Below are 17522 nucleotides of genomic sequence, written 5' to 3'. Positions count from 1 at the left end.
CTGAATCCGTTCAAAGTTAATGCAGTGACTGACAGCAGAAGCAAGGACCTATGGTTGAGAGAAAGGAATATAGACCTCATCTACAGAACAAACAAACATTCAGTGACTAAATGATAATTAGTAAAATTTAGTAACTATTATGAGAGCAAAGCAATCAGTTAATCAACGCAGTTCAGGATAATGCTGCAGTAGGGAGTTATTTGAATGGGTTAGCAAGAGGTAGGAAGGTTTGTTGACCTCTGTATACTGTCCGCGTGAGATGCTTGTGCCTATGTATGAAAACAAATACTGAAAAAAAAAAGCTTGCAGGAAAAAAAAACAAACAACAAAACCCCTCACCTCTGTTCGATGCCTGGAGAAAGGTCTTCAAACAAGAGTCTCACTGAACACACTTTGTCTAGCTTGTTGGAAAGAAGATCAAAAGGCCACTTGATTGCAACATTGAAGCACTTCAGAAAGAAGGAAAGGAAAAAAAAAGTATTAAAGGTCCTTTCAGTCTAGTGGAGAGAGGCAAAAGCAGAGTCTGGAAATTAAAACCAGGTCAATTCAAATGAGAATTTGAGAAATAAATGTGGCAGGGAGGATGATTAAACATTACCACACTCTCCATCCCTTAATAGCTCTCCCCAGATTAAGGTGGGATTCAATCCACAGAAGTTATTTCACTCAGGCAGCAATTAAACACAGTAACTTGTGATGTGCAGAGAGGTCAGACCCTCATTTCCAGACACCAGGAAAATATCACGTGTAGAGGCGTAGTTAAGCTTGATGGCTGAGCAAATATTGGAGTGGCCCTGACCCCTCAGGGCGTTTTACACAGGTGGACGTATTTAAAAACATGTTTTGCTTTAAGTCATATTGACACAACTATTGGGCCTACAATCTAGATCTTTTCATTCTTTGGCTCCTACCTTTGCTTTCTAGGAAATTAGTACATTAACCCAAGTACTACATTTCCATTGAAAGAACAGCCATAGAGTGGGATAAAATACAGGACTGAGAAGGATCTTGAGAGGGCATCTAATTAATCTCCAACCTGACTTCAGATCTGACCTTTTTACCATCTATGCCTCTCTGTTTTCCGGAAGAAAGCAGATCCTGAGTCCCCATTGCCGCAACCTGATCCCAAGCCTGAGCCACAGCCAGGATGCTGTTATGTGCCCTGTAGATGGTCACACACCCTTCAGAGAGAAACCCTCTTTCTTCTGGAGCCCAGCACAGGGACCTCTTCTGAGGCACCAGTATGTCAGCAATAGCTCTGGTAGCAGCAGCGGTGTCTTTAAATCAGGTGGTTCAGGCACCAGCAGCAGCATCGTCTCAGCATCTGAGCACTCAGGGTGGACCAGTCCTACAAGCAGCCACCCAAGCACTAACTAATTTTCTTAAAAGTTTAGTAGCCCTCACTGACCACTGCGTGATCGCAATTAGCCAGTTATTAACACTGCCATGAGCAGCTTGAACAGCCAAAAGATGCTCTTTCCTTAAAGCATCATTGTAGACATGCAGTAAGCAACTCCCCAGGCTTCTCAAAGAGCATTTAAACACAAGTGCTGCAGTTAACTTGCCATTGAATACATCTGCATTAATTGCTTGCATTATTAACAATGGAATGGCTGCCTAATTAACTCAGAGCAGCACGGGCTACTTTGCTAAATGTTAATTAAATGCTTCATTGGCAGCCTGTATTTTTTCAGCTTCGGAAAGAACAAACCTACTGTGTATTGCAGCCAATTTCCATTCAATTTATAAAACTGTTCGGTTCTCAAATCATAGCTCTGCTGAAATATTACACCAAGCAGTCTCTGGAGAAGATATTTCATTTACATCTTTCCCAGCTCCTAGGAGAACCAACTTGTTTCTTTTCTTCTTCTTTTTGTTTTTTTTTTTTAAATTTACTGCCCAGCTAAACTAGAAGCAACTGTGTTACTGGTGATGAGCTAAATTCACTTAAGTGAAAAGAAAAAAGAGACCATGAACAGGATAACTTGGCCACATGGATATTTAGTTTAAGCCAATAGAGCTTCTTTCACGGTCTTTTGCATATGCTCTTAGCTTGCTTCAATTACAAAACAAAATATTTTAGTTTAAGCCAGTGGGAGTAAACACACAGCCCTTATTTAGTCACAAGCATCTAGTTGTTTATGGTGGAAATTGTGTGTTTAACATTTGCTCTGTTACTGTACTTTAGATGATAGTTTTTGGGGCCATTTCTCAGCTCCTCCAACCGGAATAGTATTGGATATGAATATTAGGAAGACATTGCCCCCTGTAAAAATAATGAAAACATGCTAAAAATCCAGAAAGCAACAAACCTTGCAGTCCTCGTTATTTCCCAAGTCAGTGTTTTTTAGTATATGCTGAAGAATGACAATATATCATTTACAATACCTCTTTTGTCATCATAAATAGCAAGAAGTTGACTCCTTAAAAATATCCATTTCATAAAGGACCACCAAGTATTTGTTTCCTTCTTGAAAAATTACATTTCACATGATCAGCCTGGCAGAAGCAATGAAGAATGATTTGATATGTTGTCAGCTTGAATCTTCAGTGTGGAAAGACAACACCATGTGCAGAATCAGACCTGACTTTTTAATTTAAAACAGAAATGTTCCTGCAGAATAAGTGGCTGAATTCAACTGTCTATGTCAGGTAACTGAAAATGAAAAAAAAAAAGAAAGTGAGAAAATGATTTTTAGAAGCCAAACAGCAAAGCAATCCACAGCACGTTATTGAAAAAGAAAAAGTTTGTATTTTAATTGTGCAGTTAATGGAAGATGCTTTTTATCACAGTATCACAAGGCCGTATATTATTAATACAGAAAAGCTGAGAAAACGGAGAGAATTGAAAATGACTCCACTACATTTTGTCGCACAGGATGTTTCTTCTTCTGCTTTATGTAGTTTGATAGCAGAGAAACCACGAATAATGTCACCATTGCAAGCCTTGATGGTGAATATTTTCATGGACCTTCCGTGGTGCTAATGGGGCACTGATACTTCTTATGGAGATTGCTGTAAGCTCACCGTAGCATCAGACAGGCGATAGTTTACTCAGGCTGCATTTTAGAAGACTTCTCAACGATTAAAATGAAAGCTGAAATCCTGGAAAGGAAAAGGAGACCCACAGCATGAAAAAAAGGGACTGAATATTGCTTGATAGCAGTGTGATTAAAACATTCACCTGGAGAATAAGAGAATTAGTAAATGTTTCATATAAAACAGACATTCAAGGCTTGAAGTCAGGTCATCTACCTGCCAGAAGAAAAGCATAATAACAAATTCTCGAATTACATCCAAGCTAAATGATCCCCCCACATACTTCATCCTATGGACCCAGAATCAAAAGTGATCAAGTTATCACTATTCAACTGAGTTGCAATTAATATGCCTGCACATATTCATATCCCAAACAAAAACTTTTTGTTTAAGCTACTTTCATTGTACATATAACCCTCATGGAGGTTTTTAATGTTGGGGTTTTTTTATGTTGTAATTCTTCTACCCTGAGAACACAGGCCTATCGGTTAACATGCTCGGCTGATGCCATGTCACATTTGTAAGAGTATTGCTTTGATGTTTAACTCTCATGGAAGAGAGTACAGTCCAATTCTTGATCTGTTATCTCATAGGAATGGATATTTTTAGACAGCAATCATCATTACCAACCATCCTTACATGACGGCTAAGTGTAACTGGCGTCAGACACAGCCAAGTCAGCGGTGATGAAGCAGGTCTGAGGTGAAGCCAGAAAGTCGTGTCCATGGGTCAGGGTCTGGGTCAGTGGGACACATGACCAGGCATGGGCACAGCTACAACATCCACTGCAGCGGACCTCCGGCGGGGGCCGGGCACGAGAGCATCGGCTTAAGAGACACTCTAAGTGAAGAAAAGGGAAAGCTCCACTGAGGCTTCTTCTAACTCCTCCTTTGAAGGCCACCAGCTGTTTTACTTCTCATCTGGTCCTGAACCCAAGCAGCCAAACCCCAGAAAGGGTAATGATGGTGAGGATGCTATCAGAACCCTTACAGGCACGTTCAGTTTCCCAGGTTGTCTTCAGAACGAAAAAATCCCTGCTCTTCCAGTGGCAAATAATGTTAACCTTGGCATCGGCAAAGGCCCAGGAAACACTACAGGTTACATTGCTTTCTGGTTCACTTGATGGATAAATTATCAGTGGAGCAAATATAATCTCACCGGTTTGAAGCAGGAAAAGACTTAAAATATCTACCAGGCACAACAGAAATGATGCTAAGATCGCTCCAAACTTCTAATATGCAATAAGCGTTTCACTCTTAAGTTCCAAAGTATGAGATTCACCTCTTCTAACTGAGGGAACAGTTCACACACCTAAAGGTAGATCTCTGATGTCATTTGGGAAGCCCTAGGGCACATTGTCCAGCCTCTGGCTCTTGCTCTAGGGGATCGCAACTCTTCCACGGTCCTGTGTCAGACTGGTCACTCCAAGCTCTTTTTGTAGTTAATGGTGAGAGAGGCAGCTGCAGAGAATTATTTATTTGGCATACCTTAAATTTCTGTTTTAAGATGAGATTAACCACCCTGTAGAGATGCTTCTTTCTCTCCACCAGTGATAAAGGGAGCCTGTCTGAGACCATAATCTCTAGCTTTGGGACACATAAACCAGAGCAGATAAATTCCACCCACTCTGTCTCCTGTGTCTGACCTGGAGGGAAAAGCAAAGATATCCAGCAGGCAATAACTTCCCACTAGCAATGAAATGATCATTCCTGGCATCAGTTGCAGTGTCCTAAAGCTCCTGTACCTACCAAAATCTTATTCACTGGCCTATTCTTTTAAAAAGATAATGGCATTCAGTCCAATACTTAGCCCCCTGCATGGCTTGAGCCTCACACTAAGCACGGCTTGCAAGAGGGAAGGAGATAGGTATAGTACCGTATTATTTTCACATAAGCCTCTTGCTCCAGTGGCTGGTTATGAATCTTTTCACATCCCAAGACAACATAAGTCCCCAGTACCTCAGTGTAACGCTTTATCTCCATTAGAAAGTTAAACAGAGAGCCCAGCTCATGATTGTCATGTAGCCACTACCATTTTTGTCCTTAGTAATTTAAAAGAAGTAAAACTGTGAGAGATACGACAAGCCCTACTCCTTCCTGCAGGGCTAAGCCAACTGCTGTGATACTGGCAGGCATTTTGTCCTTGACTTTCAAGGGCATTGACCAATCTCTTTGGGCTTTACTTGGAAGCTGACAGTCTCATCATTTATCAATCTTCAGGAAATATGGTGCTAATTTTCCTGGCAAATTTTTCTCAAGTGTGAGTAGAGGATTTTCTGCCTTAGCTGAATTCCAGAGTGCTTTTAGAAAAACAATAGATCTTGATTTAAAAGTGGTTAGAGAAAAAGCACGTACCCCATTCCCCCCAGTAAATTGTTTCTCTGCTTGCTGTCACTGTCAAAAATGCATACTTATGTCTAGTCTGACCTTGCCCTGAGTCCTTGCCCAGCTACTGGGTATTTTTTTTGTCTGCTAGCCTGAAAAGGTCTGTGCCATCCATTGGTTGTGACATAGCTGTGGCACGTGAAATCCTGCTGCCCTGAACAGCAGGGCAGACCCAGCTGTGCGTTTTCCAGATGTGGTATGTTACCCACCTGCAAGCTGCCAATGTTGTGCTGCCAATAACACCACATGGGCACCTTGCTTTCCTTTTGTAAGACAAGTAAAAGCTCGGTTACCCTCAGCTTGTTGCTGACCTTCATGGAAGAGCAAGGATAAAAGCATCTTGATTGCTTCCCCAATTACATGTTATTACAATTTCATGTTGTTTTAGGCAATTCACTTCAGCTTCAGGTGTCTCGTCTGTTGTGACATTTAGATGGCCCTGAATGTGATTCCACAACACCACCTCCGCAGCAAGCTGTTTAAGGGGAGTGATATTTTTGGCAGCAAAATTCAGCAAAGGGATAGAGGAGCTGCTACACTTTCCTTGGTAACTTTACACCTCAAAACACTGAGAAAGGTGTTTTACTACTTTCCTTTTTCTCTTTTGCTATATGAAGAGGTCATGCAGAGCTTGTTCCTGGTCAACGTGATCCCTCCTTACTTAGGAGAGGCTGGACAGGTACAGGACAAACTTTTAGAGAGTAAAATTTACACCAGCAAATGGTCTGTGTGATGTGTTGTGAAGGCTGTCTGCAAAATGGTTTTACTCCTGGTGAATGAGAAATGCTCACAGTTGGAACCAAACATACAGATTGTTTCTCTCATTTCCCTGGATTAGTCTCAAAGGTCTAATACGTTGCTCATGGTGATATAAAGCCAGAGGAGATTATCTGACTTTTGAAGTGTACAGAAAGCTGGATGCTTGCTCCTTTCTCATAGCCTTGATGCGGCGTAGGGGAACTGCAGATAAAATAGGAGACACAGCACATAAAACTGATCATACAACCTCTTTCCAAGCACAAGGCTCTGCCTGCCTGCATAACCCTTTCCATAAGGTATATAGATGAGGTTAAGAACTCAGGTAGGTTGTAAATTTGAGCTTTTATTCAGAATAGAAGAATCCCTTGAACTATTTTAAAGATGCCCGCAAAAAAGCAACTCAAAAGTTCATAGAGACCATGAGATCTCATGCTTCTTGACACGTTTTTATGACCTATGGGCCAACTAATTTTATGATTACCTGTTTCCGAGTTTTATTGATCTTTTCCCTGAAGTTGCTGCTTTGTTGTTGTCAGAAGTGGTACATGGATAAAGCAATGAGCTGCTCAAGCCTGTGAATTCTAGTCTAGGAAACCAACCAATAGTGATTTCATTACAATGAATTGTCTGAATTATGATTAGATTTGCAGATGGAAATTCTGAAATAATGTATAGGTTTAAGTATGAAGGGAAAATATTTCTTACTAGGAGTAAAAGCATCAGCTGCATCCTTAACGCATGCAAAAAAGCCTAGCTCATGGAAAGAAGCATGATGGAACAGTAAGAGCATGATGGGGGGGGTTAGGAGATCTGGGTTCAATTCTTGGCTTGCGCTAAATGGATTTGGATGAAAGTCAGTTAAGGCATATATTGAACTCTTGTTCTGGATCTATTTTGAAGGGTTTACAGCGTTTCCATGCCAAATTCCTCATTGCTTTATTCAGCTGGAGGTCCACAGCCCCAGCATCTACCTACCACAGAAATGAATGGCTAAGGCATGTTATCAGGAACCTCTAGCAATAACACACTGTTGAAGGGTGACAGTACATCTTAATTGCTGCTGTCATTTCCAAAGAGATAATGAATTTAAGTTGTTGATGCTCTGATGCTCAGAAACACCAGTGGCATATATAGTTTAAGGCAATGGTTTACATAGGCTTTGGTGGGAAGGACATGCTCAGTCCTTTACACATATCTCAGCTGAAGAGTGGTATTTCTTTATTTTCAGGTAACTCAATTGCTTTAGACTGTGTGACCATACCCTTCAGGCGGGTACGTCCACTCATATAAAAGGCTACACATTCCCACAGGAAGAAACTCTTCTGAAATTAATTCTTCTTCCTGCTGTCTCCCCACTGTAAAAGGGCCAGCCTGTACTAGACAGACATCTGCTGACTAAACTAATACTCTTGCTTCCCTCTCTCTTTTCCCAGTTATCACGCTCTGCTGTATCTTCAAGTGCCGGATTCCCCGGACAAAGAAAGAGATTGAGGCACGATATGCTCAACGGCAAGCAGCCAAGACATATGCAGACAAGCTGGAGACTGTGCCACCGCTCAATGAGCTGACGGAGATCCCTGGAGGTACTTCCCACGCCGACACCTACACATGTGACCCATCTCTTCTTTTGGGGCTTTCTGTATGCATGAATGCAAAGGGCTAGGTCCTCCCGTAGTGTAAATCAGTGTGGCTCCTTGGGCACGACCATTAAGATATTGCCATGACTTGGTAAACACTTCCCATTCGCATGCATAAACCTGCAGCATTTGTGGCAGCGGGCATGGCCATTTAGATGAAAGGGACAGTTTCTCCATTAGTACAAGTCAGGGTCATTCCTTTGAAGTTCATGTTTAAAATTTCCAGAGAGTCTGATTCATTTTAAGGGCCAGTTCCTGGGTTGGGGGAGGGGGAGGTGTCAGTAGGAAGAAAAAGAGTTGTTAGAGTTTCACATTTCCCATAAATGTCTTGCCCCATTTGGATGGCCAAGAGTATTTCTGTCACTGGTCTCCACTCCTCTCACTCATTTTTCCTGATTCTGTACCCTAGGCTCTGCTGAAACTCTCCTAACTCTCTCTGGTCATGTCCAGTCCAGACCTCTCAAGTCCTTGCCTGTGGTGAAAGAAGAAGATGAAATGACCCTGCAAGGAAATTAGGGGACTGCCTTCCTGTCTGTCTGTCTATGGCTTCTCTTTTCTAATGAGATCCATTATACCTTGGACACTCTGCTTCTCAGTTCCCTTTCTGCGTTTCACCTCTGTTTTCTCAATAACCTTTCATAATTTTTTTTTCTCTTTCCTGTGTCTCTGCAAGCCCTGGGGTCTGTAGCTTCATGGAAACTGGGAGTTTCCTTGACTCAAAAAGTGATGCTTCAGTCTGTGAAACTGGTGAAAGAGGCAGATAACATAACCGTAGAAATTTAGTCCTGCACCAGCAAAATACAGAACTAAGTGCTTAACGGTAGGAACTTGCACATACCTCAGTATTTCAGAGGTGTTCAGACATCTGAGTGTGCCTATACTACTATATATACTGAGGATGGCCAGACCACTCTCTGGAGCTGAACCCAATTGGCATGAAGAAGCCCTTGTCCCTACAGTTAAATTCTCTTAACCTACTTTAAAGTCAAAGGTCATCCAAAAGTCTAGTTAATGCACTCTTACAAGTATGAGCAATCACACGTGGATGTGCTTAGTATTTCATCCTTTGATTTCCTGTCCAAAAGACCAAATTCTGACTCTGTAAGGACTGAGTTCTATACTTTCTACTGTCTGGGATCAGTAGATCAGTAGATCCCAGAGGGTGTGAAGGATCATGCCTGTAGATAGCAGAAAGCCAAATTCACTCATTTGCTGCTGCATCCTCTTCCTGCCTAGCTGTTACTTCTGGAAAACCAATAAATTAAGGATGAGAATATCCAGAAGAGACAAAAAGGGTATTTGGGCAGCAGAATGGCCGCTTCACCCCAGAACGCTAATAAATTTTGATGTCCTGTGAGCAGCCTTTACATCCCACAAACATAGAATCACTAATCATAGAATCATTAAGGTTGGAAGAGACCTCTAAGATCATCGAGTCCAACCATCAACATGTACATGTACTCCATCCAAAGACTGGCTATTTTGGTGTAGATTTAATCAGACCATGGTAAATTATTGCAGCATGAACTCCTGAATAAATTACCACAAGAAAGCAATTTATGGGAAGTCAGCTGCACCATAAAGACTACCTAAAATTTATCCAGTTAAATGTGTAAGTTGAGTAGTTGACCACACTTTGACCTTTTGAGAATCCCAGAATTATGGTCCTGGGACTGTGCAGGGTAGGAGGCTGGTGGATAACATCGCTGAGTGGCTGTTCATGTCTGGTAATGGCTCGTGAATACATGTGCTCTGAAGCTCCTAGTCCTCTGGGGTCGGATATAAATCTGCCCAAGTTGCCCTGAAGGAACTGGTACTGGGGTGGGAGTCATCTAACCACAAGTACATTACCCAAGTCTATAGAGAAGTCTGCATCAGCACTAGTTGTCTCAACTTCATACCGTTATCCACAGTGGAAAATAAAAAGGATGTGATTCCTGTCATGGTAGGGGAGGTGCTAAAGTGGAAGAGGTAAATTGTGCCTTAAAAACACCTGTATATCTCCAATCTTGGGGACCCAAAAGGACTGACTCAGCTGTCAGCGCCTAAAGTGTTAGATGCAAAAGCTATGTGTGATCAAACCCGCTGGTTTGCCCTCCTTAGAGATTAGTGTGCATCCTGTCCCCCAAAAAGTTTCACTACATGATTTAGGCATTGCAATGGAAAGTATGCAAACCTTCGGGCTTCATCTCTGTGCTGCTATTTTCATCTGTACAGAGCGTGATGCTCTGCCATGTCGCCCTACTGACATTTGGCAACTCACCTTGATTTATGCACTCATGAAATATCATGTATGTGTCAACTATTTATATACTTATACTGTGACAACCCCTGGTAGACCCAGTCAAGGCCAGGGAGATGACTTGAGTGATTTTAATTACTGAGTGGCCATTAAATGCTTTAAAGATTTCTGTAAGTGTCAAATGCTATTAATCATGAATATATTACAATGCTTAAATACTCTCATTTCTTGGCATTATTTTACCCTACTTCACACTTACTATGATGGAATATTCCAACTGCCAAATGGCCCTCCATGCACTTTTTTGAGTGTCATATATGGCAAGTCCTTTTACTGGACATAAATAAAATGTACTTTAGGGTTCAGTGTATAAATGTTATATACAAATTGATTCATTTGTGCTCTGTTTCCCAGTCTGTGGGATAAGTACAAGAAGGACTTGGCCTTTGCTTTAGGTGGAGAGGTACAGTCTGGGTCCATTGCCTGGGAGATCTTCAAGTATTCTGGTCTGAGGCTGCTCCAGCTGACATTTTTGGGAGTTCGCCTGGTTCCTACCATATTTTTCCAGGAAGCAGACAATGTGGGGTTTAGGGTTTTTTTATTCTTCCCTCTCCTTTTTTTTAATATGAGATGTCAGGATTTCCCCTGTGGCTGTAAGAAAGAGTCTGTATTGTTCTACTCCCATTGGTATGTACAAATGAATTGCCGGTTCCCAAGGTCAGAGGATGATATTTCATTTTAGTGTGCACGCTGAAGCAATATTTTAGGTAAACACAACAAATTCAGGTTTGATTCGCACCTGTAATACATTCCTGCAATTTGAAAGTGACACTACAGACATCCATAGCAATGGGAGACTTGGGGCTACTTAAACAGATTGGAGTCCAATGGCTTCAGGTAAGGGTTGAGACATCTCACCAAGGGCCCATACCAAATTATCTCCTAAGCCAGTTCACTGTCATCCTTCCTTAGCCTGTGACAAAGGTGAAATAATTTGACAGCCTAGGTGCCAGCTGAAGAAAGCTAAACAGTGACTGATCATCCTCCGTTTGCTGAGGTCACTCCCAGGACATTGCTACATCTTGGCTGATTTTAATTATTAAGTTGTGTTAACATGGTTATCTATTTACATTTCTGAGTCCTATATTGGGGATTTTCAGAGAAGGAGGTCATGGGAAACTTAACACATTTTCACTTGTTTTTGCAAAACTTTATACTCTGCTGGTCTTGAGCAAAGGAAAAACTTTCCATAAGAAATATATGAAATATGATCTGTGTTTAAGTGTCAAGTTGCAGCTTGAGATGAGAGTTCAGTGCATCAAGGTCTGAGGTCAGAAATACTTTTGAGAAAATCAACCACTTCTAGTAGAAGAAAAATAAGAAAGATGAGGAAAAGTTTTCTTCTACCAAATCCTTTGTCAGAATAATTAAAGTCTGCAGAGCTAGTGTAATACCTATGAGTCTTCTCACCTGAAATGTGGGCACTGAATCCAAGATATTCCTAAGTAAAAATATTTCATAAGTAAAGGTATTATAAGTTTCCTGTAACTAATATGGTTTGTGTGTTAAAACAGACCAAAGCTCTGTACCAAAACAGAGCTTACTATGCACTAGAATTAATTGCTATATGCCCATGGTATGTTGCTGCCATTAATTACAGTGGTACAGGTAGGAAGCCGGTTCCACGGTGACTGGATGTGGACAGGACATAAGCTAAGCCTAATGTGTAGCCCTGTGCTGGGCAAGCCATCTTCTGCTTGTCTGTTTCTGAGAGCAAAGATCCCCAGCAGAATCCCTACTGTCCACTCTCAGCTGCAGGAGACATACCCCGTACAGGAAATCAAAGAATTAGAAAAGCCAACCAACCAAAAAAAACCCCCAAAAACCCAAACCCAAGCCAGGTCTGTAGTGAATTGCATGAGAGATGTTTCTGTTCCTTCTTGTGGAAGGAGACAACTCCACACTGAATGTCATTGTTGGGAAATGCTTATGGCCCATGCTTATAATGTTCATGGATCAGTTCCTACCAACAGGAACCATTTCCTCTAATACATCCACAACTCAGCCCTTGAAGTTACCAGTTCTGCTTTATCCCATTTATCTATCAAAGACGTGAAAAGCTGGTAGCCAGTGAGGAAAGCAGCTGTACAGACAAAGCCCCAGTAGAAGTATTTTCCCTTTGTCCAGGATTTGCCAGCAGGGAGCAGGAGTTTTGCCCTCTTCGTGGCTAGTGTCAACCCAAGTTAACTGCTTTCCTGTTTTCTTTTTCCGTCCTTGCATACAGCTCAGGCTGCAGAAGAAAAAAAAGAAGTTCCCACTGTATCTGGAAAAGTGGACAAGGCTCAGGGTAAGAAAGATGGATCCAAAGGGTCCAAGAAGAAGGATGGTGAAAAGGACCAGAAAGAAGGATCCAAGAAAGAAGGGAAGGATGGGGCCAAAAAGAAAGAAGGAGAAAAGGGAGAAAAGGGAGAAAAGGGAGAAAAGGGGGGAAAGGGGGGAAAGGGGGGAAAGGACACTACTGAGAAGAAACAAGGTGGTGGGAAGAAAGGTGAAAAAGAAGGCGAAGCGGTAAAATCAGGAGGAAGCACCAAAACTAATGGCAAGGCTGGTGGGAATGCCAAAGCCCCAGCAAAGAAGAAGTGACCTTGCTAAAAGACAGTGCTGGCGGCCTTTCAGGGAGGACACTGTCAAATTCCTGTGGGTAGAGCACTGGGAGCAGATAGGACATGCTGTCGCCATATACACAGGCTGTTGAGTGCCACTGGATGTATGGATTTATTACCTTTTGAAGACCAAGTCACTGTTCTTTTGTCCACCAAAGGAAAACCTGGCCATTTGGCTAGACAGTATCTTGTAAATAAAATGCACCATGCAGAGCTACATGGTAACAACAGCTGGAACTAAACTGCAACTTGGAGTGAGAATCAGGACTTTGGATAAGCATGGAAATGCAGAGATGAAGATCTAAACTCGTGGAAGGACACGATTCGTTTAAAATTTGTTCTTCTTGAGGACCTTAAGGAGTTTGATACGTATTTACTAGCACTCATCTCCTCCTCAGTAGGATTTGCATGTGGGTAATTCTAGGGATTAAGTAAATTCTGGATGCTAAAACCCAAAGAATGGAGTTTTCTAACTCATAGCTCATGTGATTTCTGAGAAGTGGCTTGGACAGACACATGGGAGAAAGCTTTCCTTCCTTCCCAGATGCCTCTTTCTCTGGACTGCTGAAGGAAATACAAAGAACTGCATATCTCCCAGAAGATTTATCCACCTTTTCCTCTTTTCTGATGAAAGACATATAAATCAAGCTGTAGGAGGATGTGCACAGAATAAAAAAAGCAAACTGCATCTGCGCTGCTGTAGGCAGTAGCTGTCCTCAGCTCATCATCCCTTCAGGAAAGGCAGCAGATGACAAGAGCCCACTGGGACGAAGGGGATGTGAAGATGCTCAGCATGTTGCAGCAGAAACTCAGGGTCTCAGGGGAGCGGGGCTGAATGCATTCATGTCTTTGCTCTCTCCCTGAGCAGTTTTCAAACCAGGGATTTTGCTACACTTTTATGTGGCTGCTATTTCTCTCACCTCCTGGAAAATTTTGAAGAGTAGTTTCATCAGGGGCAGCTTTTCTTCTAGTGTGTTTTGGAAATATCTCAGCAATTTATGCCTTAAGATTAACAGCCATGGGGTATTTAGCTAAAAAGCTAATGGGGGATAGTTTGCAAGCTATTGTGATGACTAAAGCTATACCTATTGTCTCTGCTGCATACACCATCTCTGAGTATATACACTAGCATGGCTTTGTCTGTTCCATGGGGCAAGGAGGAAGTTATGTCCAGTAGTTTATTCAGCTCAGGTCCCATGAGTTAGATTTATATTAATCCAGCTGCTTTCTATTCACCCTGTGGTTTCAACACAGACAGAGCGCTGATCTGCCACTGCAAAGACATTTCTCATTTGTCCCACCTTTCCTTTCCCCTCTCTTCTCCTACCCAACCCAGCCTGGTAGAAAATGAACCCAGTAAAATGAAGAGCATGTTCTGCTGTGTCGATGAGGTCAGTCAGCTCATAAAAGGCCCCAAAAGCACCAGAACTACTGAAGGGGTGGCATAAGACTTGAGGAGCAAGGATGGGAAAGATGTTCACAACCACAGAAATATTTACTAAAAGCATGAACAGTGACAGTTCACTGCCTCCAGGTATGATCTGCCATGCTAGAGGAGTACGGAGAGAAGTCAGGGTCAGAAATTCTGCCCCTATATGCAGAGAAGTGGTTGGAACCCTAAATCTCCATCCACTGCAATGATACCCAACAATGAGTGTGAATAGGTATGTTATAGACTTCTATGTTTAAGTCTGAATCTCAGTCCCACCCCTAATTTTTCAAAGGCTGAAGATGAGTGGGGATTGCAGCTTCCAGGTAGGAGCAGAGGACCTGTTTTCAATTCCTTCCTCAGCCTGAGATGTCTCAGATGTCCGGGTTTATGGCTCAGGACAACTACTGGGCTGTATGTGAGACCAGGAAAAGGACTTTTATCCCCTTTTTCAGCTGGAACAAAAGGGAATACAAGAGTCATACAGCCAGCTGGGGAGGAGGCAACCCTGCAGGAGCACAGGTCTGTAACCCAGTCTGTGTGTGTATGTGTATGTTTATGTGTAACACCTGATGAGGTGTCAGTTCATATTAGCACACCTTCACTCGGGGAGCTGCAGAGACTCCTAGTGCCAGAGTTAATGAAAGCACATTGATTCCAACACACAGAAACATGATGGGTGCCAATCATTATATTTCAGTCACCTGCTTTCTTCTGTTCTCTCCCTGTTTAATTGATTTCTTTCTTTGTCACAAAGAAAGGAAAAAAGGATTTTTAAAATTGCATTCAGGCCATACTGTTTGCCTGTGTGCACGGATGTCACCTCCTGGGAACTGCACAAGGTTGCATGAGCTCACTGTATTTTGGGGGGACTGAGTGGATGCTTACGTCTAATAAACTTCAGTTCACAGGTAAAGCAGCTGTAGGATGGGATCCAGCTGTGATTTGGGCAGAAAGGGCTGCTTCCTTGTCCTGCAGCTGGAAATATGGTGTGGTGCTGTTAATCCTGCTGTTAAAGCTCCTTATGAAGTACAGAATGAGGATGCTGACTCAGTCTGTACCTATTTGGTGAGAGGGAAGAGGAGTAGATCTATTCCTGATCCAAAAGCTTCAAGGAAGAAAATCTGCCCCTTCACTTTGTCATTACGTTCACTATCTCAGAGTAAAATAGCACTTTCCTTAACCCCCTCCTCCCAATACAACCACCGTCTCTTTCACACCAAAAAAAAAAAAAAGAAAGAAGAAAAAAACCCCTGCATCTGGGACTGCTGGAACCTTTGCAATTCATCTTAATTTCGGCCAAGATCAGGCAGAAAATACATTAAAACTCTTACATATTGGATCACACTAGTTTGTGGTCATGTCTTACTGAAAAAAAAGATGCTGTGTTAATTAAAAAAAAAAATGGTTCTCCTCTGAGAAGGACAAGCCCTGGGTCACCTGAAGGGAGCTATCGACTCGTTTCTAAGTTGTCAGAGTGACAGCATATGGGGGGAATGAAGGGAATACTTTACCGGGGGTTGCTGACTGTCAGGGAAACATCTTGCCTAACAAAACTTATCATAATATCTGAAGTGGGCATGGAGGGAAGTAAATTTACAGGCACGGTCCAAAACTGGTGTGTGTTTTCCCCTAGCTTTATTACGGCGGTCAGGTGGAATCTGAAAGCCAGATCTTGGTGGGTGTAAAATAGCACTGCTGGAATGGAGCACACTGACCAACAGCAGCTTGGGAGCTGCTTTTTACACCACCAGATGGAGAAATTGCATTGGAAAAATTACATCCACAGCTGCTAAAGCTTTGCAAAATGAATCATTAATGACAAGATTGGAGATACACTGATTTCTCTGAAAACATAAGTGAGACAACAAATCCCAGAGGCCAAAAGCAGGATTTAAGACTCAAGGCTCAGACATCCAAGTAGTAATGACAGTAGCTCTGCTTTCATTAGATTAGCTTGATGGTGTGTGCATGGCAAGGGTGGTATGGAGAAAACAAACCAAGATACTAGAGAGCCGGGACAAGGAAGGACTTGCATCATCTCCTGCTCAACATATTCCATAGCTTTCCACTAGAGGGGACCTTGTTCTTTCTCTGTAATATGTGGAGACAGTTTTAAAAGTAGTTTGTCCTGGATATATTTTGTCTTACTCGTGGTGTTAAATCAAGCCTGGTGTTGGTAACATCTCTTCTTCGGTCCAAAGAAGACTTTCATGGCATTGGTTTATCTACCCGAGACATCGTATCTTCTTCCAGTATTGTTCTTCCACTGGTTAATAGAGGTAAGAGTTCAGCTGACAGTAGCTTAATACCCCAAGGACATCGTTGATGTAAGAGACATCAAGAAAATAGTCATTGGCTTTCGTGGATAAAACTTAAGTCAGCCTAGCTAGGTGTCCCCGGAGGGTGTGGTGAGGATCATAAGTCTGGGTGAGCAGGTCAATGGGAGGAGACAGGAAGCTGAAGTTTTTCAATTTAATTCCTGGTTCATTTGGGAAAGATGCCCATGAAAGCTGTCCGCATTATTTCCCTCCCACTCCCTTTTCCTTGTTGGTTTTGCTTTTAGTATTAATGAAAACCAGTGAACAACTAAGCATAAGTTCTGTGCTGATCTGCCAGGAGATACTACACACAAGGTGCATCTATTGCTAGGAAATTTCATGATACCTTTTCACCACTAAATTGCAGCTTTCTCCAAAGGATTAAATCCTCTGGAGTAATTACAGCTACCCGAGAGGCTCTCAAGGAAAAAGATGGTCTTTTTTTTCCTCTCTTTGTGTACTGCCTTACACATTGGCACTCTGAATAAGAACTGCTGCTTCTTACTGATTTCATAATACAGATCTAAACATTAGAAGTATCTTGGATCTACCTTCTGAAAGGCACTCTCTGTGCCCAGCTCCCTTTTGAGATGTAGCAAGGAAGAAATCTGGCTCACCTGTGCTGCCCTGGTCACCCGGTTAGACCCATGGAGAACAAATAAGGTCTTCACTGGGACTGGGAGATTCTCCCTTCCATCAGGTGACATGTGGAGTCCCAAACCTGAGGTAGAGCTGTTAAAACCATGGGTTTTTTTCCTTCCAGTGGCCAAAAAAGAAAAGGATCAACCCCCAAATATTTCCAGGACTGGAGATGGAGGTTTTCATCTGTAGGTCAGGTTGGTCTTTACGTTACTGACATGGTTGGCCATTCTCAAAGAGATAGGGTTTTGTAGGCTTAAAGAAAAGGGTCTTTTTCAGAAATAAAGAGCTGCAAAAGTTCTCCTTTCTCTCTTTTTCTTTTCTTCTTTTTTTTTGGAGGGGGCTGGGGGGAGAAACTGCGGTCCTTTGAGCATGTTCCTGCAAATGCACCAGCCAGCTAAACACCCTC

The 17522-nt window shown here is 42.3% G+C and overlaps 1 protein-coding gene across 1 annotated transcript in view; it reads left to right on the top strand.

Annotated features, from left to right (window-relative positions):
- Positions 1–8335, top strand: part of TMIE (transmembrane inner ear) — a 32550-nt gene extending 24215 nt beyond the window's left edge. The window contains exons 3-4 of the mRNA XM_009333306.1: positions 7616–7765; positions 8229–8335. Of these exons, the coding sequence (XP_009331581.1) occupies positions 7616–7765; positions 8229–8335 (257 nt within the window). The remainder of the gene's footprint in view (positions 1–7615; positions 7766–8228) is intronic.
- The last annotated feature ends 9187 nt before the right edge of the window (positions 8336–17522 follow it).

Source organism: Pygoscelis adeliae, unplaced genomic scaffold, assembly GCF_000699105.1.
Source record: "Pygoscelis adeliae isolate BGI_AS28 unplaced genomic scaffold, ASM69910v1 Scaffold88, whole genome shotgun sequence".
In the NCBI taxonomy this organism is placed as follows: Eukaryota; Metazoa; Chordata; class Aves; order Sphenisciformes; family Spheniscidae; genus Pygoscelis; species Pygoscelis adeliae.
Note: the sequence above shows the minus strand (reverse complement) of the source record. Positions and strands in the feature narration are given on the sequence as shown.